Below are 26,394 nucleotides of genomic sequence, written 5' to 3'. Positions count from 1 at the left end.
CCTCTCAACCTTCTTTTGGTTAAGGAAAACAAACCGAGCTCCTCAAGTCTCCTTTCATACGACAGGCTTTCCATTCCTCGGATCATTCTAGTGGCCCTTCTTTGTACCCGTTCCAGTTTGAACTCATCCTTCTTAAACATGGGAGACCAAAACTGCACACAGTACTCCAAATGAGGTCTCACCAACGCCTTGTATAACGGGACTAGCACCTCCTTATCTCTACTAGAAATACCTCGCCTAATGCATCCCAAGACCACATTAGCTTTTTTAACGGCCACATCACATTGCCGACTCATAGTCATCCTGCGATCAACCAGGACTCCGAGGTCCTTCTCCTCTTCCGTTACTTCCAACCGGTGCGTCCCCAGCTTATAACTAAAATTCCTGTTAGTCATCCCTAAATGCATAACCTTACACTTCTCACCATTGAATTTCATCCTATTACTAATACTCCAGTTTACAAGGTTATCCAAATCTCCCTGGGGGATATCCCGATCCTTCTCCAAATTGGCAATACCTCCCAACTTCGTGTCATCCGCAAACTTTATCAGCCCACTCCTACTTTTGGTTCCGAGGTCAGTGATAAATAGATTGAATAAGATCGGACCCAAAACCGAACCTTGAGGAACTCCACTGGTAACCTCCCTCCAACCCGACAGATCACCTTTCAATACGACCCGCTGCAGTCTCCCCTTTAACCAGTTCCTTATCCACTTCTGGATTTTCATTTCGATCCCCATCTTTTCCAATTTAACCAGTAATTCTTCATGCGGTACCGTATCAAACGCCTTACTGAAATCAAGATATATTAGATCCACCGCATTTCCCTTGTCTAAAAAAATCTGTTACTTTCTCAAAGAAGGAGATCAGGTTGGTTTGGCACGATCTACCTTTCGTAAAACCATGTTGTAATTTGTCCCAATTGCCATTGACCTCAAGGTCCGTAACTACTCTCTCCTTTAATATTTTTTCCATGACTTTACATACTACAGATGTTAAACTAACAGGCCTGTAGTTACCCGGGTCACTTTTTTTCCCCTTCTTGAAAATAGGAACTATATTAGCTAATCTCCAGTCAAACGATACAACCCCCGAGTTTAGAGATTCGTTAAAAATTATCGCTAATGGGCTTGCAATTTCACTCGCCAATTCCTTTAATATTCTAGGATGAAGATTATCCGGGACGCCTGATTTACTACTGTTAAGCTGTTCAAGTTTGGCTTCTACCTCGGATACTGTAATTTCCAACCCCGCACCTTCATTCCCATCAGTCACTCTGCCACTATTCCTAAGCCCTTCATTAGCCTCATTAAAGACCGAGGCAAAATATTCGTTTAGATATTGTGCCATGCCTAGCTTATCCTTAATCTCCACTCCGTTTACAGTTTTAAGCGGTCCCACCTCTTTCTTGGTTTTCTTCCTATTTATATGGCTAAAAAACCTTTTACTATTGGTTTTAATTCCCTTCGCAAGGTCCATCTCTACCCGGCTTTTGGCCTTTCTCACTGCATTCCTACACCCTCTGACCTCAATAAGGTAGGTTTCTTTGCTGATCCCTCCCATCTTCCACTCCTTGTACGCTTTCTGTTTTTTCTTAATCACCCCTCTGAGATGCTTGCTCATCCAGCTCGGTCTAAAACTGCTACCTAAGGACCGTTTTCCCTTTCTCGGGATACAGGCCTCTGACAGCTCCTGCAACTTCAACCTGAAATAATCCCAGGCGTCTTCCGCCTTTAGATCCCTAAATATGTTAGTCCAATCCACTTCCCTAACTAGTTGCCTTAATTTAGTAAAGTTAGCCCTTTTGAAATCGTAAACCTTAGTCTCAGATGCGATTTTGTTTATCCTTCCATTTATTTTGAACCGAATTAGCTCATGATCCCTCGAGCCAAGGTTGTCCCCTACAACCATTTCCTCAACAAGGTCCTCACTACTCACCAAAACCAAATCTAAAATGGCATCCCCCCCTCGTCGGTTCAGCTACTATTTGATGAAGGAATTCATCAGCTATCACGTCTAGGAAAAGCTGAGCCCTATTATTATTACTAGCATTTGTTCCCCAATCTATATCCGGGAAGTTAAAGTCTCCCATGATCATACAGTTCCTATTAGTATTTACCTCCTTAAGAACATTAAAGAGTTCTCTATCCATATCCAGGCTAGATCCCGGCGGTCTATAGCACACCCCAATCACTATCCCAGGGGAGGCTCTAGTAGTTTTCTTCCCTAATGTGACCATTGCCCAAACAGACTCCGTATTATCCATTCCATTACTAGTTATTTCATTACAGTTTACCTCATTGTATTGACACACAATGCTACTCCCCCACCTTTACCTTTGTTTCGGTCTTTCCTAAACAGCACATACCCTTCCATACCTGTACTCCAGTCATGACTACCGTTCCACCATGTTTCGGTTATTCCTACGATATCCGGTTTCAATTCTCGGACCAGGAGCTCCAATTCCTCCATTTTGTTACCTAGGCTTCTCGCATTGGTGAACAAACATCCTAATTTTTGCTGTTTGGCTTCTCTCACCTTTGTTACCCAATTTGGTAGGGACCCAGTACCACCAGTATGACCTATTGGTCTAGTATCCATCCCCCCCCTCTTCCTTATGTCCAAACCCCTTCTTCTGGCTATATCCGTTCTTATCCTGTTGTCCTCCCTCTCAATGTTTAAATTTGGCGTGGAGAGTGCCTGGACATCTCCCAACCGTCTCCCCCCAATACCTAGTTTAAAGCTCTTTTGATCAGATGAGCCAGCCTCCCTCCTAGAAGTCTATTTCCCTCCCTACTCAGGTGGAGCCCATCCCGTGAGAACAGTTCTCTGTCCCCGAAAGCCTCCCAGTGCCCATACATCCCAAAGCCCTTCTTATAGCACCACTCCCTGAGCCAACTATTTATCATCACAATCCTGTCACCCCTTTGTCGCCCTTCCCTAGGGACAGGTAGAATCCCACTGAAGATCACCTGAGCCTCAATTTCCTTGAGCGTCTTACCCAGCCTGGCATAGTCTCCCTTGATTCTCTCCAGCGAGAATCTAGCCGTGTCATTCGTTCCTACATGAAGGATGATCAACGGGTTCTTACCTGCTCCTTTTAGGATCCTTTTCAACTGCAGGTCCATATCCTGTATTTTGGCGCCCGGTAGACAGCACACCCTTCTGTTCTCCGGATCGGCCCTGGTCACAGGCCTGTCCAACCTTCTCAGTATGGAATCCCCAATCACGTAGACCTGCCTTTGCCTGGGGACAGTGCGGTCTGCTAACCTATCCCCCGTTCCCCCTGGTTGCAAGCTCCTTCCATTCCTATCCTCCCTTGTAGTCCCCCTTAAGCCATCCTGCATCCTCCTGGGGCCCAAGGTTGGCGCTGTCTCCATCGACTCCTCCCCTCTATCTATTGGACTAGCCGCTATTCTCTTCTTCCTTGCCCTCCCACCGTCAGCTACCACCTGCTGTACACCTTCCTCATTCTCCAAACCTTCAAACCTGTTCCTTAGCTCTATTTCTCCTTCACTGGCTCTCCTTTTCCCCTGCCTGCTTCTCACGGTCACATGCTTCCACTGCCCATGTTCCCCATCCAGCATTCCCCCCTCACAGGCCTTAGCCCCTGCTTCCCCCTGTACCCCTGAGCATTCCCCTTCAGCCACAGCTTGCCTTTGCTCCATCAGCTGCTCGAACCCCCTTCTATGCTCTACCAGGGTTTCTACCTGCATCTCTAGACCTCGGATCTTTTCTTCCATCAGCTCTATTAGGCGGCACTTCATGCATACATACCTCTGTTCCGGTGCCCCCACTAGGGCCATGTACATATCGCAGCTGCTGCATGCAATCATCCTCATTGTATCCTCTGCTGCTTGGCTCATGGCTGCTGTTGTCTCTGTCTCTATCAGCCTTCTTTCCACAGATATGTTTGTGATTGATATAGTAAATGGCTGCTTTTGGCAGCCATGGCCTCACTCTGCCCTCTTCTTTCTCTTCTTCCCTTCTTTCTCGTCTTCAGAGTAAGAGGGTCCCATAGATTTACGAAGCAGAGGCATGCTGGGATCCTGGCTGAGGCCCCTGTGCATGTGTGTCACTAATACAGCATCACTTCAGGAGTACCTCCTCTTCCCAGTGCACAGCTCTCCGCGTGGCAGGCTCCAGCAAGGCTCACTGGGCCCGCCACCTTGTGCTGCAGGGGAGTTCGGGGCTAGTGTGCTCCCTGGGTATTCAGACGCTGACAGTCTCAGTAGAGGGAAAAGCTGTTTTTGAAGGGAGCTCCAGACTGCTGAAAGGTGCTGGGTTGCCAGTGCAGAAGACTGGAAATGTCTGCACCAAATGGGTCCTGTACAGGGAGCCTGTGGGCCTGAGCCCCGGCTCCAGGAGCTATTTACTGTCAAGGGTGTGAAGGAATCCTGTCTCCAGGGCCTAGTTCATCCTTGGCTTTTCTGCTGAGTCTGACGGCAAAGGGGCCAACTAGTGCCAGCTGTGGTGGTAGTTTTGTGAGAGGTCACATATCCAATGAGGGGGGAGGGATAGCTCAGTGGTTTGAGCATTGGCCTGCTAATCCCAGCATTGTGAGCTCAATCCTTGAGGGGGCCATTTAGGGAACTGGGGTAAAAATCTGGGGATTGGTCCTACTTTGAGCAGGGGGTTGGACTAGATACCTCCTGAGGTCCCTTCCAACCCTGAGATTCTATGGACTGACATCCCAGGGGCCTCTAACTCTGGGGCACCCACATTTTCATTTCCTGTCAATGTTACCTTGCTCTCAACTGCAGGTCATAGCATCATAGACTATCAGGGTTGGAAGGGACCTCAGGAGGTCATCTAGTCCCACCCCCTGCTCAATGCAGGACCAATTCCCAACTAAAGCATCCCAGCCAGGCTTTGTCAAGCCTGACCTTAAAAACCTCTAAGGAAGGAGATTCCACCACCTCCCTAGGTAACCCATTCCAGTTCTTCACCACCCTACTAGTGAAAAAGTTTTTCCTAATATACAACCTAAACCACCCCCACTGCAACTTGAGACCATTACTCCTTGTTCTTCTTCGAGTGATTGCTCCTATGCATTCCAGTTAGGTGTGCGCGCCGCGCATGCACGGCTCTTCAGAACATTTTTACCCTAGCAACTCCGGCGGGCCGGCTGGGCGCCCCCTGGAGTGGCGCCGCCATGGCGCTGAATATATACCCCAGCCGGCCCGTCCGCTCCTCAGTTCCTTCTTACCACCCGTGACGGCCAGTTGGAACAGTGGAGTGCTCCTTTACCTCCACAGCCCTAGCATTTCTCCATTTCTTCAGTTTACATAGTTGGTTAACTCAGTTTAGTTGTTAGATTAGTTGAATAAGTTTAGTTAGATATAGTATAGTAAGGGAATTAGGGGGGTTTAGCCCCTCTTCTTCCACAACCGGTGCGGGCTCATGCCCAAGGCACCGGGGTTTAAGCCCTGTGCGGCTTGCCAGCGGCACATGCCTGTCGGGGACCCGCACGGCTCCTGCCTGCGCTGCCTCGGGGAGACCCATCGGCCAGATAAGTGTCCCATCTGCACGGCGTTTAAGCCGAGAACTAGAAAGGAGCGGGACTCTCGCCTAAAGCAGCTCCTTATGGAGGCGACACTTCAACCTCCCGCGCCGACCCCAGCGGCACCGAAATCGTCATTGGCGCGCAGCGCACCGGCGGCCCCGAGCCGCTCCGGTACCGAGACTGCTCGAGCTCCGCAGCCGGCACCGGCGTCCCGGCACCGTTCCCTCTCTCCAACGAGGAAAAGGAAGACGGCGCAGACGGCCTCTAAGCCGCATGCTACGGGACCTCTTGCCCAGCCACCACCGGCGCCTCCGGTACCGGCTGCGTCGGGGCACAAACCGTGCACGGTACTGTCGACTCCGGCGCCGCAAGAGCCGTTGAGTCCGGTACCACCCTGCTCCCCGGTGCCAACCGCGGTTGAGCTGCGGCTCCCATCCACGCCCGAGACATTCTCGACGGCGAGAGAGCTCATAGAGCTCACAGAGGCACCGAGCCTCCGGCCCCCGGCACCGCCGGTGTGGGCCGTTCAGTCAGCGGGCAAGCCGGCGATGCTGCGGCCGCCTCCCCCTGACGGACGAGATAGACGTCGGTCCCGGTCCCGCAGAAGGTCACCGCCACGCCGATCCAGATCTCGGCACCGTTCACCATCGCGGTACCGCTCCCCGTCTCGGCACTGGTCGCAGTCCCGTTACCGCTCAACATCGCTCCCGGTCCCGGTCACCCGACCGTCGGTACCGAGGGAGGTCCAGATCCCGGTATCGTTCCCGGCACCGCGACTCCCGAAGCCGCTCCCGACGCCGTCGGTCGAGGTCACGGTCGAGCTCCCGGCACCGGTCGAGCCCCCGGCACCGTAACAGTAGCTGGTCCCGCTCTCCATCCCGGCACCGCGATGACCGGCACCGATCCTCGGCACCGCCCAGGGACCTACTGCCGGCGTCCACGGCGCAATCTTTCAGCGCCTCTGCCCCGCCTTGGCCTTCTCGCCAGCCCTCGGTCGCCTCTCAGGCGGGCAGCGGGAGAGATCTCCGGGCTGACCCCCAAGGCCAGGACCACGGACCGCAGCAGTGGGGTTTTTGGGTACCTTGGGCCTACCATGAGCCTCAAGGACTCCCCTTCCCCCCGCGGCACGTGGACTCCGAACATAGGGTGCCTGAAGCCACGGTGAGCAGACCTCCCCCATCACCAACGGGTGAGGCCCCATCGCCACTTGGTCCCGCACAGCATCCAGGGTCCGAGGCGGCTTCACACCCCCTGGAGGAACCAGCTCCAGAAGCTGTGGTCCAAGGTCTGTCCTCATCATCCTCGCCGGATGAGGCGGTGGCGGGGGCTTCTACAGCGGACCCCCCTCCTATTGACTTGCGGGCCCACCAAGACCTTCTTCGCCGGGTGGCAAAGGCTATCGACCTCCCCGTGGCAGAGGTCCCAGAGGATGACGACCCGGTGACCAACGTCATTGGAGCTGAGGCCCCGCTGCGGGTGGCCCTGCCCTTCATCCGCACCATACAGCGGAATGCCACTACCATCTGGCAGTCACCGGCGTCCGTCCCTCCTACCGCGCGTGGCGTGGAGCGCAAGTACTCGGTCCCGCCCACTGGATATGAGTACCTCTACACACACCCGACTCCGGACTCCCTCGTGGTACAGTCCGTGAATGACCGGGAGAGGCACGGGCAGCCCGCTCCGGCGCCAAAATCCAAAGACACACGGCGCATGGATCTGTTGGGCCGGAAGGTCTATTCGGCGGGTGGCCTCCAGCTCCGGATTGCCAACCAGATGGCTCTTCTCGCTTGTTACACCTTTGACATCTTGGTGTCCCTGGCGAAATTTTCGGAGCTGATCCCGACAGCCTCACGTCAAGAGTTCTCGGCCCTCTTGGAAGAAGGCAAAAAAGCCTCCCGGTCCTCCATCCAGGCCGCTCTGGACTCGGCGGACTCAGGAGCCAGAACCCTGGCCTCAGGTGTGACCATGAGGCGTATCTCCTGGCTGCAGTCCTCCACCTTGCTGCCTGAGGTGCAGTACACCCTTCAAGACCTCCCGTTCGACACGCAGGGTCTCTTCTCAGAGAAAACAGACTCCAGAATTCAGACCCTCAAAGATGGTCGAATTGCCATCCGCACCTTGGGGATGCACACACCGGCTACCCAGAGGAGGTCATTCCGACAGCAGCCCTACCGGCCCTTTACCCAGGCCAGGTCAAGGCCATATAATAGTCGGCGTGCTAACTTAAACCGCCGTAGACCATCGGGCAACAGACGCAACCAGGCCCAGGCCCCTTCCAAGGCCCCTCAAGGGCCCAAACAGGCCTTTTGATGGGACGCCCGAGGACGGCCCATCAGTCTCTTTCACGGATCCTACCCCGTTATTTTACAACCGCCTTTCCCACTTCCTTCCGGCGTGGTCCCAAATAACATCCGACAACTGGGTCCTTCGTACTATCCAGTATGGTTACCGCCTTCAGTTTGTTTCGCCCCCTTCTTCCCACCCGCCTTCCCCGTCCCTCTTCAGGGACCCCTCTCACGAGCAATTCCTTCTACAAGAGGTCAAGACTCTGTTGAGCTTGGGGGCCATAGAGGAGGTGCCGCACGACATGCGGGGCAGGGGATTTTATTCCCGATATTTTCTCATCCCCAAGGTGAAAGGAGGTCTCCGACCCATACTGGACCTCCGGGAGCTCAACAGGTACCTGCTCAAGCTCAAGTTTCGCATGGTCACCCTGGGGACCATCATTCCCTCCCTGGATCCGGGAGACTGGTTTGCCGCCCTCGATATGAAGGACGCGTACTTCCATGTCATGATCTACCCTCCCCATCGACGCTACCTGCGCTTCGTGGTCAACAGCGCGCACTACCAGTTTGCGGTCCTACCCTTCGGCCTGTCCACCGCGCCGAGGGTCTTTACCAAGTGCATGGCAGTGGTTGCCGCAGCCCTCCGCCGTCGTCGCATACACGTCTACCCGTATCTCGACGACTGGCTGGTTCGCGGGACATCCCGACAGCTGGTAGTGGACCAGATGACAGCAATACTATACCGGTTTCGGTTCCTGGGCCTTCTCATCAATGCCGAGAAGTCCACCTTAACTCCATCGCAACGAGTGGAGTTCATCGGAGCGGTCCTCGACTCCAGTTTAGCCAGAGCCTGCCTCCCTCGATCTTGGCACCAGACAATGGTCTCCATCATCCGGGACCTACACACCTTTCCCACGATGACGGTGCAGTCCTGCCTACGCCTCCTGGGCCACATGGCGTCCTGCACATTCGTGACAGCGCACGCCAGGCTGCGCCTTCGCCCATTTCAATCTTGGCTGGCGTCGGTGTACCGCCCGCATCGCGACCCCATAGACATGGTAGTCACGGTCACGAAGCCTACCCTCGATTCGCTCAGCTGGTGGCTGGACCCAGAGGTCATGTGTGCAGGAGTCCTGTTCCGCCCTCCTCGCCCATCCGTCATACTGACCACGGATGCCTCGGCGTTGGGATGGGGGGCTCACTTGGGCGACCTTCACACACAGGGTCTCTGGTCGCCCCAAGAGCTCTCCCTCCACATCAACGTCCGGGAGCTGCGAGCGATCCGCTTGGCGTGTCTCGCCTTCCGCGCCCGTCTGCAAGACCGCTGCGTAGCGGTGTTCACGGACAACACGACGGCGATGTTCTACGTGAACAAGAGGGCGGACCCCACTCCTCCCTGCTCTGCAAAGAAGCCATGCTCCTGTGGGACTTCTGCGTGACCCACTCGATTCGCCTGGAAGCGTCCTTTCTTCCAGGAGTGCAGAACACGCTGGCCGACCATCTCAGCAGGTCGTTCCTTTCCCACGAGTGGTCTCTTCGTCCGGATGTGGTGCACACAATTTTCCGGAGGTGGGGGTTTCCCCAGATAGACCTGTTTGCCTCCAAGGAGAACAGGAAGTGCCATCTGTTTTGTTCATACCAGGGTCGCTCCCCAGGCTCCCTGTCGGACGCATTCCTCTGCTCCTGGATGGATCACCTCCTCTACGCCTTCCCTCCGTTCCCGCTCGTACACCAAGTGCTACTGAAGCTTCGGAGGGACAGGGCCCATGTCATACTCGTCGCTCCGGCCTGGCCGAGGCAACACTGGTACACCCTGCTGCTCGAGCTCTCCGTTCGGGATCCCATTCCCCTTCCGTTATGGCCGGACCTCATCACGCAGGACTTCGGCAGACTCCGCCACCCGAACCTTCAGTCCCTCCATCTTACAGCTTGGTACCTGCGTGGTTGACCCACGCAGAGAGGGACTGTTCAGCGGCAGTACAGCAATTCCTACTTGAAAGCAGAAAGCCTTCCACTCGCTCCACCTACCTCGCGAAATGGAAGCGTTTCGCGCTCTGGTGTGATCAGCGCGGCCTTAATCCCTTCCTAGTCCCTATCCCTACAATCCTGGACTACCTCTGGTACCTTAAAGAACAAGGACTCGCGGTCTCCTCCTTGAAGGTGCACCTGGCAGCCGTGTCCGCCTTTCGTCCATCCATGGGAGGTCGGTCCATCTTCTCCAACCAGATGGTTTCCCGCTTCCTTAAAGGCCTGGACCGCTTGTACCCGCCGGTGCGGCGTCCTACCCCGACCTGGGATTTGAATCTCGTTCTGGCCAAGCTTATGGGACCGCCCTTCGAGCCCCTGGCCACGTGCTCTCTACTCTATCTCTCCTGGAAGACAGCCTTCCTCGTCGCAATTACATCAGCAAGACGAGTTTCTGAGCTCCGTGCCCTAACGGTTAGTCCACCATACACCGACTTCCACGGAGACAAGGTGCAGCTTCGACCACACCCAGCCTTCCTCCCTAAGGTAGTGTCGGCTTTTCACCTCAATCAGGAGATCTTCCTTCCGGTCTTCTTCCCGAAGCCGCACGCCTCCCCTCGTGAGCAACAGCTTCACACCCTGGACGTCCGCAGGGCCCTCGCTTTTTATATCGAACGGACGAAGCCCTTCCGGCGTTCGACCCAGCTGTTTGTAGCGGTTGCCGATCGCATGAAAGGCGAGCCGGTCTCCTCGCAGCGGATTTCCTCCTGGGTGACGGCATGTATCCGGACATGCTACGAGCTTGCTCGCGTGCCACCATGTCACCTGACCGCTCACTCGACGAGAGCGCACGCCTCGTCGGCCGCCTTCCTAGCCCATGTCCCCATCCAGGACATCTGTAGAGCGGCCACCTGGTCTTCTGTTCACACCTTCGCTTCCCACTACGCGTTGGTGCAGCAATCCAGAGACGATGCAGCCTTCGGCTCCGCAGTCTTACACTCTGCCACGTCTCACTCCGACCCCACCGCCTAGGTAAGGCTTGGGAATCACCTAATTGGAATACATAGGAGCAATTACTCGAAGAAGAAAAGACGGTTACTCACCGTAGTAACTGTTGTTCTTCGAGATATGTTGCTCCTATCCATTCCAGACCCGCCCTCCTTCCCCACTGTCGGAGTAGCCGGCAAGAAGGAACTGAGGAGCGGACGGGCCGGCTGGGGTATATATTCAGCGCCATGGCGGCGCCACTCCAGGGGGCGCCCAGCCGGCCCGCCGGAGTTGCTAGGGTAAAAATGTTCCGAAGAGCCGTGCACGCGCGGCGTGCACACCTAACTGGAATGGATAGGAGCAACACATCTCGAAGAACAACAGTTACTACGGTGAGTAACCGTCTTTTCTGTCATCTGGTACCACTGAGAACGGTCTAGATCCATCCTTTTTGGAACCCCCTTTCAGGTAGTTGAAAGCAGCTATCAAATCCCCCCTCATTCTTCTCTTCTGCAGACTAAATAATCCAAGTTCCCTCAGCCTCTCCTCATAAGTCATTAGCTCCCTAATCATTTTTGTTGCCCTCCGCTGGACTCTTTCCAATTTTTTCACAACCTTCTTGTAGTGTGGGGCCCAAAACTGGACACAGTACTCCAGATGAGGCCTCACCAATGCTGAATAGAGGGGAACGATCACGTCCCTCGATCTGCTGGCAATGCTCCTACTTATACAGCCCAAAATGCCGTTAGCCTTCTTGGCAACAAGGGCACACTGCTGACTCATATCCAGCTTCTCGTCCACTGTAACCCCTAGGTCCTTTTCTGCAGAACTGCTGCCTAGCCATTTGGTGAATGGGATTCTTCCATCCTAAATGCAGGACTCTGCACTTGTCCTTGTTGAACGTCATCAGGTTTCTTTTGGCCCAATCCTCTAATTTGTCTAGGTCCCTCTGTATCCTATCCAGACCCTCCAGCATATCTACCACTCCTCCCAGTTTAGTGTCATCTGGAAACTTGCTGAGAGTGCAGTCCACGCCATCCTCCAGATCGTTAATGAAGATATTGAACAAAACCGGCCCCAGGACCGATCCTTGGGGCACTCCACTTGAAACCGGCTGCCAACTAGACACGGAGCCATTGATCACTATCCGTTGAGCCCGATGATCTAGCCAGCTTTCTAGCCACCTTATAGTCCAATCATCCAGCCCATACTTCTTTAACTTGCCAGCAAGAATACTGTGGGTGACTGTATCAAAAGCTTTGCTAAAGTCAAGGAATAACACATCCACTGCTTTCCCCTCAGCCACAGAGCCAGTTATCTTGTCGTAGAAGGCAATTAGGTTAGTCAGGCATGACTTTCCCTTGGTGAATCCATGCTGACTGTTCCTGATCACTTTCCTCTTCTCTAAGTGCTTCAAAATTGATTCCTTGAGGACCTGCTCCATGATTTTTCCAGGGACTGAGATGAGGCTGACTGGCCTGTAGTTCCTCGGAACCTCCTTCTTCCCTTTTTTAAAGATAGGCACTACAGTAGCCTTTTTCCAGTCATCTGGGACCTCCCCCATTCGCCATGAGTTTTCAGAGATAATGGCCAATGGCTCTGCAATCACATCTGCCAACTCCTTTAGCACCCTCGGATGCAGCGCATCCGGCCCCATGGAATTGTGCTCGTCCAGCTTTTCTAAATAGTCCTGAACCACTTCTTTCTCCACAGAGGGCTGGTCACCTCCTCCCCATACTGTGCTGTCCAGTGCAGCAGTCTGGGAGCTGACCTTGTTTGTGAAGACAGGGGCAAAAAAAGCATTGAGTACTTCAGCTTTTTCCACATCCTCTGTCACTAGGTTGCCTCCCTCATTCAGTAAGGGGCCCACACTTTCTTGTTGCTAACATACCTGTAGAAACCCTTCTTGTTACTCTTAACATCCCTTGCTAGCTGCAACTCCAAGTGTGATTTGGCCTTCCTGATTTCACTCCTGCATGCCTGAGCAATATTTTTAGACTCCTCCCTATGTTCTCCCAGCATGTCCCCTCCACTGCACCCCAGCTTTATGTGGTGGCATCTGTATTCTCCGATGTTCACCCACTGATCACTTATGTTGGATTTGGCATGGAGACCTAGAGAAGAGAGTCTCTGTGTCCAATTGCCAACCCCAGCCCGCCCCACCCCACCGGACTAGGCACTCTTCTCCCCTGGATTTGGATACAGAGTGTTTGGGCGTTTTTCTGTGTTTTGTCAATGAAGGAGAGCTGCCGATTGCTTTCAGATGGAGCAGGCTAAGGGATAAAAGAGCCTGTGAAATCTAGGCCTGTTGTGTGTGTGTGTGCGGGGGGGACCCTGTGTTCAGCTGTGCGTTCACCACACTCTTCCCTGCCCCGCCACACAGGAGTTTACTGTCCAGTCAGCAGACCCAGTCTGGGGAGTCGCTGTGTGGCGGCCCCTAGCAGCTGGAATTACAGGAAATAAGGAAATGTCACTTCAGTGTGGCCAGGGAGATGGTGAAGCACATGGAGGGGGAATAAAGCTGTTTCCTGGCTCAGCCCCTCGACTCTCCTCCACCCCTTTGGCAGCACTTTTCCTGCACACGGCGAACACTGGGATGTGCCTTTATTTTGTGATGCTAGCTGGAAAGCTGCCCCAGTGTTACTCTCCTTTTCAAGTGTGGGGGTGTGCTGCCTGGCACACCCTGTAATTGCTTCCATGTTGGCAGTCAAGAATGTTTGAGAGAGGTGTGCAAAGGTTTCAATTAATAGCTGCTAAATTAGCGAGGAGGGAGCCCTTTTCAGCACAGAGACTGGGTTATTGTTTAATTAGTGCCCTGTTTTTAGAAAGCCAAGTTGTTGGGTCTTGCTGAGGCTTCTCAGTTGTGTCTAGCCAATGTCCTTATCGAGCTGGCATCCTCACCAAAACTTCCTGTACTGTTCCTCACATCTCCTCTCTTTACGCTTGGAAGGATTAGATTTTTATTGGGAAATGTCAGTAAACGACGATTTCTCCACTCACACACAAAGCCACCAAGAAATAGTTTCAGCAATAATAATAAAAATGTATAGATAGACAACGCAAGAAAAATGCTGCTTGAGAATTGACTAGCATCCCCCCTCAGTGTGTTTAAAGTGTGATGCAATGAATGCTGCATGACCCACGGCTTGACAGTTCTGCTAAATCAGCCGACTCGGGCATTAGCGCAGCTGGAGCTGCAGGTAACTGTGCTCCACTCACAAAGCTGTTACTTCCCCTCAACGTTACTGTCATTCAATAATTAGTGTCTGACACCCCCCCAATAATATCCCACAACAGTGAACATTTAAATAGCAAACAATCTAAGAAAAGTTGAAAGATAAACTCGAATCGAATCGAGACAAATACAGTTTGAATTCTGCCAAGCCTCTGTAGCCAGGAACTAGCAGCCATTCATCATTGGCAAGGAGGTTGGACCAGCTGCCTCTGCCTAACCCCGGCTGCACCCCTGCAGCCCCAGTACCTGTTTTACCTTGCACAAGGCCTGCAGCCTGGGGATTTACCAAGCTGGAGCTCCCCAGCTCCTCCTGCCTTTCCCCAGGCCTGCTCTGTTCCCTGTACCCTGAACTCCCAGGCAGCCAGGCTCTTCTCTCCCAAGAGCTAGAGAGAGATGCCCCAGCTCCTGGCTCACAACCCTTTATAGGGCCAGCTGTCTCCTACGTGGGCGTGGCCCCAGCTGTGGCTGCCTTCCCAATCAGCCTATTCTTATTGGCTCTCAGGCCCAGCCCTCCCCAAGGGCTGGCTTTTAACCCTTTCAGGGCCGGAGCAGGGTGACTGCCCCGCCACAGGCCTTGCGACCCTCTGACCGCACTCCTGTCCCTGTTCTTTTAGTAGTTGGCCCCCGAACTCAGTTGGGTTTTGAGGTCCTGTGGATCCTCCCCTTAGGCTGGAGCGGGGGGATCCTTAAGCCCGCCCACTTCCCAGAACCCAATAGGTAGAGGGCCCTGCGGGCTGGCGTGATTGGCCAGCGCAGTCAGTCCCGGATTCATCACCCCGTTAGGGCCGGCCCTGGCCCTGAGGCCAGACATTGCTGCCAGCGGGCCTGCTCCTCCACTCGGGGGCAGGGGGAACCCTCCAGGAACAGACACTTAACAACGCTCCAGGCCCATTCAGTTCAGTGTGAGAAGCGCTGCCTGGAACAGCGGAGCTGAAGGGTAGGCTCCAGTTTCCTCTGGGCTGTAACAGTCAGGGGCTACAGCATGTGCCGCTCGCTCGTCTGGAGGGTCCTTTAAACCTGGCCCTTTCTGCTGGGCTGTGGAGGGAGCAGAAAGCTGAGTCAATTCCTGACCTTCCATTTTTCAGCTGCCGGATCCCCAGGTAGGAAGCGCTGAGGGTGAGTTTGTAAATGGCTCATGTTTTAGAACATAAGGGGAATTACTTCTCGGCCTTTCCAAAAACACTGGTTGAGCTTCCTTCCAGGAAAGCGAGTGAGTTTCATAGTGACTGCAGCTTCTTCCTGCACTGGAAACTGGGGCAGATAGTTAAAGCTTCTCCTCTCTGCTTTTGATTTCTGGGACAGATGCCTTTTCTGTCAGCGCCAGCCTGTTTCTCACACCACCCCTCACTCTTCTCAGGGAAGATGGTTGGTGGACAGATACAGAAATAGCTCTCAGCCACAATGAGGATGGAACTTCAGTCCCATGGGCAGATTTTCCCTTCTGGCAATGTAGATCTGTCGTGGTAAATGGCAGGGAAGCGCAGGGCGGGGCGCTGGTGGGAACATCACAAGCCAGGAAAATCCTGGCAAATACCTGAAAATCACAGACTACCCTAATTATGAAAGACTGCAGCATTCCCATTGTAAATTGGGAGATTATGGCTCATAGTGTGGTACTGTTTTCAGTAAGGAGTGCTTTATAAGGATCAAACTACCTTTGCAGAACCACGCTTCTAAAGAGAAGCACAGCAGAACCACTGGACTCCTGCCTCCTTATATAGTCCTGGTATTTTTATGTCCCACAACACTGACTTAATGACTTTAGTGGACACCTTTTTCTTGTTGCTCTCCTGTGTCCTGTATATTGTGACGGTCTAGTCTAGTGCTTGGTCATTTCAGACTCCTTCAATCTGATCCTTCAGCCCCTGCAGCATGGAGACTGATCCCCCACTATCCAATCACTTCCAGAGCAGTTTTCTGGGCCATTCGCATTAGACACTGTTTAAACAACTTCACCTGCTCTTTTTCCACACGCCAATCCACCCACTCACTCACTCTGCCCCCGAAATCGCCAAGACACCAGATGTCATGGAGATTTTTTAGATGCATGGACATCCTGGAATTCATGACAGCCAGACAAATTCCTCCGGAGCCATTCTCCTGCCTCAGTTGGGTTCTATTGAAATTGCCCTGGGAGGATCTAAGTCAGCCTTGGTTAGGAGCTTTCCTTAAGTTAATATGTTGTGAAGTCTGAGCGTTACATGCTACTTGTGACAGGGGATGACATGCTCTTATTTCCTCTTCAGCTTTGCCGGGTAGGAGCAATGACGTTTGAAATCTAATTTGATTTCTGCTCCCTGAGAACGGGAAATGAGGGCTGGATAAAGGGCTCGACTTCTGTGTTTCATCCGCACTTCACAATGGCTTACACCGAGGGGGCCTTGGAGCCCTGCCCTCTGGGACCTGAGTGACCAGCGTTTGGATAAAAGGAAAAGAGTAGGAGGGAACAACGCTCTGGCTGCGAAACAGAGCATGCCCAGTGCACGTGTACCCATGTAACAGGGGGCCGTCCCAGAGCGCCCCCTTGTGGCATGGCGTGGCCCTGCAGGCGTACACACACACACACACACACAGAGCTCCCTGGTGGTTCTTGCAATAACTTGCTCCCAGGGCAGAATATTTAAAGTAACCTCCCGCTGGAGCGATCTTATTAAGTCTTTGCAGAGTGCAGACTCCTCGGCCCCTCCATCACAAATCTCTTCGCTGAAGAGCCCTGCAAGTGTTTTCCCTTGGGGGGGCTGGCTGGCATTCTCCTTTACAGGCTCTCTGCCCTGTCCCCTTTGCTTCATAGGAGGCCTCTCTTTTGTCTCCAGGCCTGCACTGATTTAGCCGGGACCCTCCTGTCATGTGGTGACTGATTTTCCGCACCTTGGGAGGAGAGCTGACTGAGTCACAGTGCCTCTGACTGGGCCACTCACCCCCTGACATCCCAGTAACATCCTGCATTAATTCTGCCTCACAAAATGGCAGCTGCAGACAGACGCCTTAGACATGTAAAGAGGCAGTATGCTGAAAACGAAGCCTTGAGTGGTCAATGCGCTGCCCTGCTGGGAAGGTCTGAAGAGGTATTGTGACCCAAGCCTGTGTCTGGCGTGGAGAACAGACAGTGCAAATGAAGGCTCCCTTAACCACTGGGCACTCGCAGCAGTGTAGACTTCTGGCAGCAGGGAGGGGGTTCTCCTCTGCTGGGGTAAAATTCTGTCTCCCCCACCACTATACAATACTTTTAAAGAAGCCCATTAGCCACCGGGGGCCCTGGGGAGCTCTGGAACTGCAGAGCAGAGGGCAGTCATGCCTGAGACGTCACTCTCACAGACGTTCCCAGCTCCACTGGCAGGTTTGGGGAACCCTCACACTGTTGCACCAATGGCAGCACAAGTGTAGACAAACCCAGGGCCGGCTCCAGACCCCAGCACGCCAAGCGTGTGCTTGGGGCGGCATGCCACTGGGGGCACTCTGCCGGTCGCCGGGAGGGTGGCAGGCGGCTCTGGTGGACCTCCCGCAGGCATGTCTGCGGAGGGTCTGCTGGTCCCGTGGCTCTGGTGGACCCTCCGCAGGCACGCCTGCAGGAGGTCCACCGGAACCACGGGACCGGCGACCGGCAGAGCGCCTCCCGTGGCATGCTGCCCTGCTTGGGGCAGCGAAATGTCTAGAGCCGCCACTGGACAAACCACCCACATTTTTAACACTGTGTTAGCCCTGCACCGATGATAACAGTGTACAAACGCCTGAGCCCTGATTCGCTCCACCACCAGTGGAGCTCCCCAGGTGGGAGATCTCCCCTTTCCAGTTCTGCTGCACTAACACTGGCTGTATGTTTGGGTTGCAAACATTGAGGGGATGTTGACATCTGAACCAAAAGCTATTTGCATTTGAATTACAAATACACCGTGGAAAGATTTGTATTGCTCACAGGCTTAGTAAAACGTGGATTATACACAACCTAAATGCAGGGCCCAAATCTCCCTGGTGCCCCCACTAACAGACAGACTGGGCAATGTGTGACGCACAGGCCTGGGGGCATAGGAGAGATTTGTGTCTTTCTAAACTGAGGATACTGTCCCCAAAAGATTGTGACTAACTTCAGGTTGCCTTGCATGGATGAGTACTGAATCAGCCTGTATCCAGGTCAGGGATTCTTGGTGATGGGGGATTTTGATCTCTCCATATTTTCCTCTGTTTCTTGTATTTATAAATTATTGTTTTGTGTGTTAGATTGAAGGTCCAAAAGTCATAGACTCCTCCAACTCCAGCAAAACCAAGACATCAAGGGAATCAAGCTGACTTTGTGTCCAGCAACCTAGATGGCTGTTTGAGATGCAGAAGTACAGGGTATTCTTAGGGCTTTCCCCAAAACGTGAATCCTAGGCTGAGTATTGGAACAAACTCACTGAGGGCTTTCACAGCAGATCAAGCAATTCAGGCGCAGTCAGCGCCTGGGCTAATAATGTAGCATATTAAGGAGAGAAATAGCACAGCTACAAGACGCACTGTAGGGCTAGCTCAGGTGCCTCCCTTTCTGTCTGCACCGATGAATCGGCCTCCCTCTGAGCAGAAGGGAGGGAAGGAGGCACTTCTGTGTGAGGTCCCGGTTAGTAGTGTGCGGCATGCAAAGGTTTCCAGACAGGTCATGACTGGCAGAACACACCAGCGAAATCAGCGTTATCCCGCATTGCTCTGAAAGATCCAGGAAGCAACCACAGTCGTTATACCAAGCACTTCTCCTACAAATGAAGGAATCCTTTCAATAATCACAGATCATAAATAACAAACATGTTAAAGCTAGAAAGTGCCTGGAGCTGGGTCTGGCCTGCATTACCAGGGTCAAAGCTGGAACTTCATCCAGAGGCCATCACATCATCCAGAAGCAGGTTCTTCATCTCAGAACTAGGAAGACTTCCCATTGCATGGCATGATGCCTTCACTCTGCTGGGCGAGGCGCATCAGTGATCTTCTCATGACACTGTCCTGGAGAAAAGAGCTTTTATCCTGCTCTGCAGAGCAGGGCAAGATAACTGGGGTTAGTGTGTCCAGATCCCATAGGTCCCATTCCCTCTGCACCCCAAGTGCCCATTCATTGCCTCCCCAATTGCCTTGTTAATTGTATTTATATAGTTTCATGTCCCCCTTTCACTGCTCAGTATTGTCTAGTTAATATTCTTTAGGGAGCCAGTGGAATAATATTCACAGATGGTCCATTCGCTGATTTTTTCCATCAGTTGTTAAATTAATCACAAATATACTCAGCTAGTTCTGTAGATGCCCAGATACCATTAGTCACATACACTATTTGTGAGTCCTTGTCACTCGACAGATCATTAATTTGCAAATAATGTCAACCAGCTCTGGGGATTGACAGTGCAGAGGGCTCCTGCCACAGTGCAGGGGGCTGGAGTCAATTTATCAAGGTCCCTGCCAGCCCCATATTTCTATGATTTCCTTAAGAAGTCGATTTCCTTCTGGCTCTCTCTTTTCCAGTCACTTTCTCTCTCTCTTTCTCGCTCATTCTTTTGTTTCGCTTTATCTACATTTTGTAGGCTTTTCTTTTCTTGTTTTGATGTTTGCATAACACCCTATTAAATGGTTCCTTCACCATTATCAGAGGGGCAGAACTATTGTGTGGCAGATTTGATTTCCATGACATCTTTCTTTCAGAATTAAACACCCACCAATCCTTCAATTTCAAAGCTGTTCCATTTAGCAATAACTGTTCTGTGCAGTTCTTCTCCCTGGTTTGATTACAGATATTGCATAAAAGTTACAAAACTCCAGGCACTTAGACCCTAAATCCCAGGGAAAATCACTAGGACTTAGCTTACTAGCAGCCAGATTTTTCAAGACATAGAGTCTCTTAAAGGTGCAGACAGATGTGTAGTTGGATTTTTGAAAGCCTGTGGGTGCCTTATATGGTTTTGTAAATCTTACCAAGTGCCCATCTGCATCTTTAGGCACGTCCAAGCCTTTACAAATCTGGCCCTCCGTGAAATGAGATGTAGGAACTTGTGAAAATTTTAGCCATTTGGATTTGTTCTGACCTTAATGAGCTCCTCCTCCTGGACACTTACCAGGCTGCTGTACTGATCCAAACCTTGGGTCCCACATGCACTTGGCTGGCTGGGGCAGGGCAGAGCTTGAGCACTAGCTCTCTGGTTCTGGGCCCCTAGGCACACACTCCAGGAGCAGATTCTGTGTCTGCAACCCCACAGTCCAATTGCCTAGACCCTGAAATTAGTGCAGGCTTTCCAGAGGCTGCTCCCCTCCTCCCCAGTAGCTTCTGCATGCTCCAAGAGTTCTACCACAAGTGGGGACCCTCTGGCTTTCTGTTTCTCTCTTCGCGGGTACATGACAGTGTAACACCCACTTTGGAAAGGAATTCCTGAACCCATGCACACTTCACTCAGGGTACGTCTACACTACGGGATTATTCCGAATGTGCATAAACCGGTTTTGTAAAACAGAATTTATAAAATCGGGTGGAGCGCGGCCATACTAAGCACATTAAATCGGTGGTGTGCGTCCATGGTCCGTGGCTAGCGTCGATTTCTGGAGCATTGCACTGTGGGTAGCTATTCCGTAGCTATCCCATAGTTCCCGCAGCCTCCCCCGCCCCTTGGAACTTCCGGGTTGAGATCCCAGTGCCTGATGGGGCAAAAATCATTGTCGCGGGTGGTTCTGGGTAAATGTCGTCAGTCACTCCTTCGTCTGGGAAAGCAACGGCAGACAAGCATTTCGCGCCTTTTTCCCCTGGATTGCCCTGGCAGATGCCATATCATGGCAATCATGGAGCTTGTTTTGCCGTTTGTGACTCTCACCGTATGTGTACTAGATGCCGCTCACAGAGGCGATTCAGCAGCGCTACACAGAAACATGCTTTTGCTTTTGCATGACAGCAGAGATGGTTACTAGCCATATTGCACCATCCAAATCCTTCCATAAATTGGAACTGAGGATGATCATGGCTACCAGTCCTTTTGTACCATTTGCTGCTAGTGCCCCTGGCCAATCAGCCAGGGGCGCAAAAGCCAAGATTGGTTACTAGCCATATTGCACCTTCCATCGTTTTGTACCATTAGCTGCTGTCATAAGTGCCCCTGGCCGATCAGCCAGGGGCGCAAAAGCAAAAATTGGGAATGACTCCCTGAGTCAATCCCTCCTTTTTGGTATCTAAAAATAGAATCAGTGCTGCCTAATATAGGCAAGTGTGCTAGAGAACCACCGTATCATAGAACCAGAGAGCACAGCTGCTCTGTGTCAGAGCCTGCAGAAATTATTATCTGTATGCTATTCACAGGGGGTGCTCCTGTAACAACCCCACCTGTTGATTCCGTTCTTCCCCCAGCCTTTCTTGGCTACCGTAGCATTGTCCCCCCACTTGTGTGATGAATTAATAAAGAATGCAGGAATAAGACACACTGACTTGTTAGTGAGAAATGAGTGGAAGGCAGCCTCCAGCTGCTATGATAGTCCAGACAGGACATTAAGCAGTGTGTAGGAGAGAAGCCCAGCATCCCACTGCTAGTCCAGGGGCAACTGAATCTTTTCTTTACACATGAAGGGTGGGGGCTGATGGAGCTCAGCCCCCTGTTGCTATGATGAGGATGGTTACCAGCCATATTGCACCATCCATCCACCAGAAAAAATTAGGGCCAATAGGCTGATGACAAGGACGGTTACCAGTCCTTTTGTACCATCAGCTGAGGCTGATGATGAGGATGGATTTCCATCTTTTTGTACGATCAGCTTATGCTGATGATGAGGATGGATTTCCATCGTATTGTACCATCAGCCGCCCATGGCGGGGGTGGGGAGCAAGGATGTTGGTGTTGAGTGCTGCACTATCGCGTCTATCTGCAGCATTCAGTAAAGATAGGGTGACATGTAAAAGAGTCAGAGGATTGTTTTACCTTTCGCTTCTGGGGGTGGGTGGGGGGTGGGTGAGTAGATTGCCAAGCTATGCCCTGACCCGCGGACACTGTGTTTGACCCTAGAAGCATTTGGAGCTCAGCCAAGAATGCAAATAATTTTCGGAGGCTGCAGGAACTGTGGGATAGCTTCAGTCCTCCAGTCCATGCGCATCCATTTGATTCTTTGGCTTTCCGTTACGCTTGTCACGCTGCAGTGCGCTGAGTCCCTGCTATGGCGTCTGTCTGGAGATTTTTAAAAAAGGACTCTGAATTTCATCTTCTGTAACGGAGCGCTGATAGAACGGATTTGCCTGCCCTTACAGCGATCACATCCGCATGGTCCATGCGGGAGCTCTTTTTTTATTTTGATTTCGGACTGCATCGCCACCCGTGCTGATCGGAGCTCCACGCTGGGCAAACAGGAAATATTCAAAAGTTCGCGGGGCTTTTCCTGTTTACCTGACCACTGCATCCGAGTTCAGATTGCGGTCCAGAGCGGTCACTGGTGCACTGTGGGATAGCTCCCGGAGGCCAATACCGTCGATCAGCGTCCACACTAACCCTAATCCGATATGTTAATACCGATACTAGCGTTACTCCTCTCGTTAGGGAGGAGTACAGAAACCGGTTTAAAGAGCCATTAAAATCGATATAAGGTGCCTCCTAGTGTGGACGGTTTTGGCGTTAAATCGGTTTTACGCTCCTAAAACCGATTTAAACGCCTAGTGTAGACCAGGCTTCAGAGAGAAAGCCCAAGAGAGAGACAGATTTCCAGAAAAATAAGCTCCTGCCTCAGTTTCCTCACCACTCCTGAAAGTCCTTTGAGTCTAAGTGTCTTCCAGGGAGTCCTGGATTCTTCTGCACCCCATCTCGTCCTGCCCAGTCTTGTCTTTTGGTGATGGTCTCTGCTCAAGCATGCACAGGTCCCTCCTGCTTACCAGCATAGTTTTGAATCCCATGCGAGTGAGAGAAGAGCACATGCCCAGCACCTTTTTGTCTCAGAGTGGGGGTGGGACCATAAGAGGCATTAGCAAATCAATAGTCCTTCCAGGGAGTCTCTATTGTCCTGCTAGAGCAAGGTTGTTCAGTTGTTGATGGGGCATTCAGGGGCAGACACCAAGGTGCCAATCACCCTACCCTTAACACCAGATAGGAGATCTCCATAAGGGGATGTGCAAACGGAGAGTACATAACTTCTAACTGGAATTCGTAAATTCCCACTGGCAGATTCCCAAACTGTCACAGCATTACAATAAAATCTTTGTTAGCCTGGGGTTAATCTGCTTCTGAGTCCCCAGCTGAAGTCATAAAAGTGTCTGTGACATCATCATCCTCTCCAGAGCAACAAGTTAAGATGTCACAAACACGGGATTATGGCTTGAAATGGGGAATAAGGAGCAGAAAGAGAGGCGCTCCAAAGCGCCGGGGCTGCTCTTTTCATTACAGCGTCTCTAGGGCAAGAGAGAAATAAAGGAGGCAATGAAAAATGAACTTTTCGGAGACAGTCTTCAGTGCGGACTCAGCCGCCTGTCAGGGATTCATGACTCTCACAAGGGGATTTGCTGTGGAGCTGCAGACAGACCTGATTTATTCTTCTAGCAGGAAGCCCCAGCTGGTGGAGCCAGACAGAACCCAGTACAGATATCAAGGCCAAATACCACATGAGAAGGCCGGGAGGAAAACAGCAACGTTCAGGACTGGTGCAGTGAAACTTCTGCTTCCATCCAAACCTGTGACTGCTTATACACAAAAGGCATTCTGCCCTTAGCCCTCCCGTTGCCTCGTCCATCCTTGTGTAGGCTTGGGATCCCGGCTCCACGCCGGAGCAGCCTGTTGCACTGCAAGAGTCTCTGTTCAGCCCTGCATGCCACTGTAGCGCTGTGCTCAGCTGAGCTGGTATTGTGCATGGACAGTCCAGGCAGCTCAGTGCCACCCTCCCAAAGGTTAATGCAGTGTCGCTCCCGTTGAGTCCATTTCTGGACCCTGTTACTTCTCAGCGGCAGGTTCCGTTTGTTGATTTCTGGCCCCATTTCACAAAAGCTGTTTCAGGAACAATTTGGATTTGTCGGGTTCTTCGTGCTTGCGAGCAGATTGGGGTAGTGCCTAGAATCATAGACGCTCAGGGTTGGAAGGGACCTCAGGAGGTATCTAGTCCCACCCCCTGCTCAAAGCAGGACCAAACCCAACTAAATCATCCCAGCCAGGGCTTTGTCAAGCCTGACCTTAAAACCTCTAAGGAAGGAGATTCCACCACCTCCCTAGGTAACCCATTCCAGTGCTTCACCACCCTACTAGTGAAACAGTTTTTCCTAATGTCCAACCTAGACCTCCCCCACTGCAACTTGAGACCATTACTCCTTGTTCTGTCATCTTCTACCACTGAGAACAGTCTAGATCCATCCTCTTTGGAACCCCCTTTCAGGTAGTTGAAAGCAGCTATCAAATCCCCCCTCATTCTTCTCTTCTGCAGGCTAAACAATCCCAGTTCCCTCAGCCTCTCCTCGTAAGTCATGTGCTCCAGCTCCCTAATCATTTTTGTTGCCCTCCGCTGGACTCTCTCCAATTTATCCACATCCTTCTTGTAGTGTGGGGCCCAAAACTGGACACAGTACTCCAAATGAGGCCTCACCAGTGCTGAATAGAGGGGAATGATCACATCCCTCGATCTGCTGGAAATGCTCCTACTTATACAGCCCAAAATACCATTGGCCTTCTTGGCAACAAGGGCACACTGCTGACTCTAAACTGCAGATGACACTAAACTGGGAGGAGTGGTTGATACGCTGGAGGGTAGGGCTAGGATACAGAGGGACCTAGACAAATTAGAGGATTGGGCCAAAAGAAATATGATGAGGTTCAACAAGGACAAGTGCAGAGTCCTGCACTTAGGACGGAAGAATCCCATGCACTGCTACAGACTAGGGACCGAATGGCTGGGCAGCAGTTCTGCAGAAAAGGACCTAGGGGTTACGGTGGACGAAAAGCTGAATATGAGTCAACAGTGTGCCCTTGTTGCCAAGAAGGCTAATGGCATTTTGGGTTGTAATGTTCCCCCAGTATTCAGAGGGAACATTAAAACCAGTCCCACTTCGTCACACCTGTGTCAGCTGCCAGCAGCCCCAGTCGATTGCCAGGGCTGAGGACAGCGACAGCCCCACCCCGCAGCAGCCAGGAAGATCCCGCTTTCCTCTGACACTGGGAATCGGGTGGTCCCCCTATGGTGTAGCTCAAAGCAGCAGCCCTGGGCCTATGAACCCACTGCTCAGGACACTTGCCGGGCCAGGAGCTGGCCCTGACAGTCCATGAGCGTAATCCCCCTTTGGGCAGTGTCACCAGAGCCCTCCCAGGAGCCAGAAGAGGGGGCAGTTACAGTGGGGTGACCATGGGGGCAGGAGACCCCAGTGAGGACCAGAAGCTTGGAGCCACTCTGCCTCAGAGATGACCTTTAAGCTGAGGGGATGTGGTGGATTTGCTCTTTTTATCTGGATGTGTGACTGGCCCCCGCCTGTGCCATAATATCATGGTGATTGGGGCATCATAGAGACACACAGCATCCAGCAAACCCTGGCTAGGCTCAGCCTCTGGACGGTGCCAGTGGGCATGGCTGGGTCAGGACTTCCCCTTCCTCTGGCTGATGTTGCCCAGGGCGAGGGAGAGCTGCTGTGCTCTGATCTATCCACACGAGCGTGGACACCAGCGGACTAGCACGGTGTGGCAGATCCCAGCTCCCACGGCCACTGGGAGAGCGTTGGCCTCTGGCCAAGGGGGTGACTCATGTAATGGGCGGAGTCCAATGGGTAAGGGGTCTTGGCCGCCAGGCCAGGCAGTGGTCGGGGAACTGTTCTCAAGAGCTCATTGGAGGCCTTGGCTTGCTTTGCCTTCCAGCAGGCCCTGTGCTTCGCTGGCTGGAGCGCGTCCTGTCTGCTCTGCCAACGCAAGGCAGATCTGGCCTGTAGCGTTTGGATCTATACCCCACAACTATGTGGAGCTGGACAGGGGCTTCTGGGAGATCACGAGCTACTTTCTGCCCTCCCCTGATTATTGCCATCTCTGTGCATTGCAGCTGGCAGGACCACAACCAGTGAGGAGCTGGAAGACATGCTGGAGAGCGGGAATCCAGCCATCTTCTCCTCTGGGGTAAGAGCACGGTGATTTCTCCCTCTCAAGCCCACGCTTAAACCTCAGCCCGCAGCTTCGCTAAGAGGATGGTTCTGACAACAGCACCTGTGTGCAGCGACCCCCAGCCCCAGCCTGACCTGAGTGTGTGCTGCAGGCCCTGCCTACGCTGTGCAGCCATCTGGACCCATTCAGTGACCCAGGTTGCTGGTCGGATTGTGCCCACAGCAGCTTTCTTCACAGCATGAGCATGTTGCAAGGGAGCTGCTGAGTCTGCACCAAGCGCACTGCCTAACTCTCTGGGTGTTGTCAGAGCATGCTGGGAAAGTCCGGGCATCTCTTCCATAGTACTGCAGCAGGGACAAGGCACCAGAGAACACACCCACACAGCGGCCC

At 52.6% G+C, this 26,394-nt stretch overlaps 1 protein-coding gene across 9 annotated transcripts in view; it reads left to right on the top strand.

Moving 5' to 3' along the window:
- STX1A (syntaxin 1A) overlaps positions 1-26,394 on the top strand; it is a 316,339-nt gene that overhangs the window by 276,225 nt on the left and 13,720 nt on the right. For all 9 annotated transcript variants that reach the window (XM_044993861.1, XM_044993862.1, XM_044993859.1 and 6 more), the window contains one exon: positions 25,946-26,019. In XM_044993861.1, the coding sequence (XP_044849796.1) occupies positions 25,946-26,019 (74 nt within the window). The remainder of the gene's footprint in view (positions 1-25,945; positions 26,020-26,394) is intronic.

The sequence above is a fragment of the Mauremys mutica genome, chromosome 19 (genome assembly GCF_020497125.1).
Source record: "Mauremys mutica isolate MM-2020 ecotype Southern chromosome 19, ASM2049712v1, whole genome shotgun sequence".
Lineage (NCBI taxonomy): Eukaryota > Metazoa > Chordata > Testudines > Geoemydidae > Mauremys > Mauremys mutica.
This window is presented reverse-complemented; position numbering and strand designations above follow the sequence as displayed.